At 39.2% G+C, this 6,622-nt stretch overlaps 1 protein-coding gene across 3 annotated transcripts in view; it reads right to left on the reverse strand.

Moving 5' to 3' along the window:
• Positions 1–958: 958 nt before the first annotated feature.
• Positions 959–6,622, reverse strand: part of LOC122640106 (protein LTV1 homolog) — a 6,022-nt gene continuing 358 nt past the window's right edge. Inside the window, exons 1-6 of one of the 3 annotated variants that reach the window (XM_043833235.1) lie at positions 6,442–6,622; positions 5,919–6,353; positions 3,295–3,329; positions 2,399–2,975; positions 1,601–1,728; positions 959–1,096 (exon numbers count right to left, since the gene is read on the reverse strand). The exon at positions 6,442–6,622 is cut by the window's right edge and continues 358 nt beyond it. In XM_043833235.1, coding sequence (XP_043689170.1) covers positions 1,093–1,096; positions 1,601–1,728; positions 2,399–2,975; positions 3,295–3,329; positions 5,919–6,353; positions 6,442–6,622 — 1,360 coding nt within the window. In that variant the 3' untranslated portion in view covers positions 959–1,092. Of the gene's footprint in view, positions 1,097–1,596; positions 1,729–2,398; positions 3,005–3,294; positions 3,330–5,918; positions 6,354–6,441 lie in introns of all 3 variants that reach the window. The other 2 variants (XM_043833234.1, XM_043833236.1) reach the window with 2 other exon arrangements.

Below are 6,622 nucleotides of genomic sequence, written 5' to 3' on the forward strand. Positions count from 1 at the left end.
CCCACTAGGAGCCCGAACCGACCCACCCAATAGCTTATTGATCCGCGTCTGGTTTTAGTGATATGTTATTGGTCCGGATCTGGTGTGCTGCTCAAAACCTTTAAGGAACCGTTGGAACCAGAAAAACTACATACACTTGAACTTGTCTTGCATCATTTTTTCTATTTTAAAATGTTGAAAGATGATCATTGCTATTTTAACATACAATTAAAGTGACTTTCATTATACTGTTTTCATTATACAGTGTTGTCCAGTTGCTATTAGAACATGACCCAAGACTAAACAAGACACTTAGCCCCTCAAATTCAAGTATTCTACCCATATCAATGAATTGCTATTGAAAGATTCTAGCTTGCTTAAGATTTCTCATTCCAATGGGGAAAATGCTTTACATTTGGCTGCTCAACAAGGGCATGTTTGGACCCGATTAGGAATCGGAACCGGACCATCCATTAGTTAATGGTCCTGGATCTCAGATTTGGAACCGGTGAGTTTATTGGTCCGGATCTGGTCTTGACACCTTAGAGCCGAAACCACTAGAGAACATAGTTGTCATGGCGTCACGACGATCCAAGTCGGTGGAGGGGTGTCACGTCGATATATCAAAGAGGGACGCCATGGCGTAGGTCGCCATGCAGGCTTCTCCAGCGCCAGGACGCCATGGCGGTGCCATGGCAACGCCATGACAACTATGCTAGAGAACCGGACCAATTGACACCCCTATCTACACAGCTATACTACTATGGAAATTTATCCTCTCAAGTGCGGTACACTACCCAGTACACCACACTTGTAAATCCAATCTTTCACTCAACACTTGATAGGATAAAAAGACACCACTGCCCATGTTTTTACGATTGGATTCTCAACTGTGGTGCACTGCCCACTACTGTACCTCCTGCATTTTGCTATATAAGGTAAGATAAGAGCAGAGATTTCCTTCACCAAAACTGGGGTCCATAAGATGAACTCAAAAATTATACGAAGGAAAAGATCCTTGTGTTCATATTTCTGCAGCAAAGTAGCACAAAACGGCATTTGGAGCCTATGACTGAGTAGCTTCAGGTCTTTAGCAGTCAATCACCGCAAAGATTACCTGAAACATTAAAAGTAGAGTTAATGCATGGTTCAATCTACCATTACTAAAGCATGGCCCATGCTTCTTGCACAAATAAAATCAATCAACTCCATCAACTCAGATAGAATATGGCAAACCTCATACAATACATCAGTTCCAAAGTAGAAGATTTAAGCACTTTCTCCACAAGACAATATAGTACCACAAACCAACCAACTTCTATAACATGGCACAATTAAGCAGTTACAAAGACCAAGGGAGTGACCGTTTATCCACCCTGTATTCAGGCATTAATTATGATCCAAAACCCAAGGGGAATAAAAGGCAAAGCTCAGATTGACTAATGGTGCCTCTGCTAGGGATGGGTCAAGATCTCAGTGGCTCCATTTTTCCTTTAGATTGTATTTCTCCTCTAATTGATCAATAACCCAACCCCTCCTCTCCCCTTCTCACAGAAAGAACAAAAAATTGATCTGTACTTTCCAAAAAAAAAAAGCAAAGGAACAAATTAGCCATACTTACATAACATGGACAGAAGATGGCCCAGAAATGGCAGCAACCCTCTGCGCACGCTGGGCTTCACACTGGTAGAGCTCCTTTAATTCTTTCTTTGCTTTCCGAGCCTCTCGTCGCTCCTCTTTTACTGCAGCCTGAATGTATAGCAATCACAGTTAAATATATTGGCGTTAAGCCATTAACAACTGTGAGCACACAAACAAACACACATGAACGCATGTACCTTCACACAGTGATTATAAATTTATGGAGAGAATTGATTTCTCTTCATAGCTAAAATCATCCTCATCTTCTGAGCCTCATCCCTAATTCCTTACACTTAAGTTTAGAACTCACTACATGAGTCCTGGCCTAATGCCAAATCTTCTATTACATCCTAAACCAATGCCTTTTTCAACCAAATCTTCTGAGGCTCGTGTCCACAATTAAAATACCTTCCTTCATTACACATGCTCCAACATTAAGTAGAGTCTTAAAATTCATGTGGAGATATGTTGAAATGCTATAATTGCTAAACAACCCTCTTTCATCAAAGCTAAGGATCAGAATGTAAAGCAAGTGGCAGATCCAGCTGATTCCTCTAATTACAACACAATAATGTAATACAGTTTTAGGATAAAGACCAAGATATATTTTCTGTCCTAGTTTTCCTGACTTCTGCATCCATGCGTGGAAAAATAAAAGGTTGTGCAAAAGCTTTTGTGTTTATAAGCTTTGAAAAAAAAAAAATTTAACTCGAGTAAAAATAAGGGAAGAGAATAAGGAATCACTTAAGAACAGTTGAAACAAGCAAGAAGCAATTACCTTCCTTTCTTTCTTTTCTTCCTTGGACTCCTGGCCGTGAGGTCTTCTCTTCGGCAGCTCAGGTTTTGTGCTTGGTGCTTTCTTCACCTTCTCCACGACAGCATTTCTGCTGTGAGGTAAAAATTCAACTGGAAGCCTCTCCTTTCCACGAAGAGAAATAACACGATCGCTGGCAGCAGCTTTAGAGACAGTTTCAGCCAGTTTCTTCTTTCTACCATATTCTGGAGCTTCGATTTTCCCAGGGTGGTTATCAAGGTTCGAATATGTAGAAACAATAGTTTCACAATCCCACACCTCAGATTCATCACTACTTTCTTCTAGAACCATCACATCTGCATTATCTTCATTTTCATTGTACATCTCAGCATACTCTACACACCGGCGGATCACATCAGAAGCAGAGTCTTCTATGAGTTCTCTACCGTTTGACCCGCCACTTTTGTGCAAGAAATCAGCAGGAACTTTGTACTTGTCACCAAGATCCAACTCATCCGTGACATGATCTTTAAGAACATGATTAAGCTTGTCTGCAAGGGATTCACCTTCTGCAGCTATGGAGCCATCATTATCATAATCACTGTCTGTATCATATTCCTGAAGTGTGAGCTGTAATACAAACAAAAGGTTGTAAATGATGGAAACATATAAAATGACATGAGAGCAAAATTAGAAACACCTTTGGCACTAGGAACATATAACATCATCTACCAGGTTCATAAATGTTTTAGATTTACTTGGTATCAAACAAGCAAAGATGACAACCATGATAGATTCCCTTCACACACATACTTGCAAATGTTCCAGATATTTAAAAAATATATACTTCTTAAAATCAGAGCATATACGCAGACAAACCATATGGGGCTAAAACTTATTAAATTAGGAAATTTTTATCATAATCACTGTCTGAATCATATTCCTGAAGTGTGAGCTGTGATACAAACAAAAGGTTGTAAATGATGGAAACATATAAAATGACATGAGAGCAAAATTAGAAACACATTTGGCACTGGGACCATATAACATCATCTACCAGGTTCTTAAATGTTTTCGAATTACTTGGTATCAAACAAGCAGAGATGACAACCATGATAGGTTCCCTTCACACACATACTTGCAAATGTTCCAGATATTTTAAAAAAAATATACTTCTTAAAATCAGAGCATCTAGGCAGACAAACCATATGGGGCTAAAACGAATTAAATTAGGAAATTTTTATCCCAAGGGAATTGTCAGAAAGCTACATCAGAATGTGGAGATCAATTTTAAACGCTGTGAGATGTGGTTGACTTTTTTCACAGCTTAATCACCCACTCAGAAATTTTAAAGAACTTGGTCAAAATTGAAAGTTCATAGCCCACCACCCTCCTCCCCCCCCCCCCCCAAACAACCCAAAAATAAATAAAAACGAATGCCAAAATTATACTGGCTGGTAAACATGTATCACTTTACAATTCAAAACACAAACAGAATACTAAGGTCCTTATTTTAACATCCAAGATTCAATCCCACAGTTGACTCATCAAAATTTTTGGATTAAGAACATACGAGAATCTACCAATAGAAACACAATTAAATTCTGTTTTTATCATCGTCTTCGGATGACAACTAAAACCAAGTCCAAAAAAAACACAGGTTAATGAATAGTTACTAATGCATGGGAATTAAGCCTCAACAAGATGTATGCACCCAGAAAAATATGTGCAAGTGGATTCAAGATCTCGATTTAGTAATGGAAGCATAAAGAAGCATACGCATGTGTTAACCATAGATCACCTATCAAATATTCAAAGTTGGCTCAACTTTAAACGGATAAGACAGGAAATGATAAAAAGTGCTTACAATCTTAACTGAAGACAAAAGAGTTATGAGATAACTTTGGAAGTTTCTCCATAGGCACAGATATATCTGAAAATGTCAATTTGCCCAAAAAAATAAAACAATGGTAATCACGGTTAAAATTAAAATCCATAATGCTGAGACCGTTTTGTGAAGCAGCTGGTGAAATCATGGTAGCAGTCATCAAGGAAGTTAGTAAAGGTGCAAAGGAACAGGACTTTGAAGTGTAGAACCTTGGACTAAGGAAGCAGGTTCCTTCAACTAAAGCTGATGCAGATTTATCACCAAATTGGGCTTCTTTGCTTAGGAATAAGTCTAGGGTTAGGTTATATACATGTTGGGCCTTTGGTCTCATGGGTTTTCTATTTAATAGGCCACTTTTATGGGCTTAAAGTAGGGATACATAGGTTGCATACAGGATTAGTTGCTTTAGTTCCATACTTAGTTTTATTTTGGTGTTTTTGTTCATAAATTGAACCGGTTCAACCAATGGTTCAACTTAAGTGATTTTAATAGTTTTCTTTTAAGTGTTTAGTGGGCTTGGATTAGGACTCTGTTTTAAGTCTATTTCAGTTTCCAAGTCAATCTAAATTACCTCATAGGTTAAGGATTGGGTTAGGCCTTTCCTTTTTAGTGTAGAAATCTATTTTTGAGTCATTTATATAAAGTTGTAAGGTGGGCAAGGAGGGAACACGAATTTTGATATTAATGAAAAGCTTTTGATGCTCTTCTTCTACATTGAAAATTTTTGTCTTGTGTTCGATCAAGGCTGGTGGGATCAGTGTTTGATCCGATTGACACCTTGCGGTGGGAAGCCCGGGTGGTTCGTTCAAGCTCTCCTTCAAGTTCTTTGAAGTCTCCTTCAAGTTCTAGTTAAAATTCAATTTCTATTCAAGATCTACAATCAAACAAGTTGCTGCCAAGGAAATTCTGCAACAACAGTGAGTTTGAGACATCCCCTTCCCCATCCTCCTCCTTCTAATCCTCTACAACCCCAACCCTAGTTTTCCCCTTTGTTATTTTTAGTTTTCTCAGTCCCCACAGACCTAACCAGCAATCAGAACTTCATCAAACTTCAACCACAACACCCCTTGCTCATAAGGAGAACTCGATCTCTCTTGGTGCCCATCCCAACCACTGAAACCCTAATTCCCCCCATCTCAAATCAAAACCCAAACCCTAATATCTGCCCAGCCCAAACCAACCATCACAACAGTCCAAAAATCTGACCGACTATCCCTCATACCCTCCTAATAAAACCATTCAGTTTGGTTAATTTCTATCCAGCCAAACCCTAGAAACCCTATCTTTTCCAAAACCCGAAACCCTAACCCTAACTTGCTGCCAATTCAAGTTTGCACACTTCCATCCATCAAAACATCTCAGGACCTTCACTGTTAGACTACGGTCACTCCCCTACCTCAATTTGACATAACCCATACATCAAACCCTAACCCTAATTTAACCAAAAAACCTATTCTGACCTTGCTGATTCACCTGTTCATAACAGATCCTGGTTTACAGGCTCCTAGTTAGTCTTTACCAATCTAGGACTATACTATAAGCTCATATAATGTGCATTCATAAGTGTAGTGGAAATTTTATTTTATTTGGAACTTCAAACCTCTGGGAGAAATTATAAAGGACCAACAAAAAAGAATTGGTGGAAAATTTTCTCACCATATCAAATTGCTCATCCAAAAGTCGACGAACTCTTGGCTGCTCAGTAACAGGCTCCTGCTCTGCCTCCTCATGGCTTCTTGATGCATCACAGCCGAGCAACTGAGATCCCTGTTCTTCAGCATAAAAAATAGCATGCTTTCTGACTTCTTGTCTAGTTACCCTGGATCGATCAACTGAATTTGTACTCTCATCCAGAGCATCTTCCTTTTCTTCAGGATGGTTTGCACGAACAACAAAATCTTCTTCCAAATCCTCTACATCCGATCCAAACCGAGACAAATCACCATCATCAAGCAAAGCAGCAACTTCAGGATCAACAGCCTTCTGAATCCTTAAACCCACAGTCTTTGCTGCAGCAGTGTACAGGGAATTCTCGTTTGCATCATCATTGGCAAGTGAAAGAGGTATCCGTACCTTCGAAGCATCATAAGCCTAAATAACAGAATATGTTAACTCTTGCAGTTGAATACATAAAAAAAACAAGGCCAATCTTTGGTCACAGTAATGCAATTGTACTCACCTTTACATCAAGTGGGAGCTGATCAAGCTTCGCTTTACTGTTATGGTAAAAGGCGGAACCACCTCCGGTGTTCTTAATCTCCCGTAGATGATTGAGATAGTTATAACCATCGTCCGGAAGTCCAAGCTCCAAAATTTCTCTCCTTGTATGATCTGGTAGTGGTACTGCACCAGTCAACAGA

Source organism: Telopea speciosissima, chromosome 9 (assembly GCF_018873765.1).
Source record: "Telopea speciosissima isolate NSW1024214 ecotype Mountain lineage chromosome 9, Tspe_v1, whole genome shotgun sequence".
Classification (NCBI taxonomy): Eukaryota; Viridiplantae; Streptophyta; class Magnoliopsida; order Proteales; family Proteaceae; genus Telopea; species Telopea speciosissima.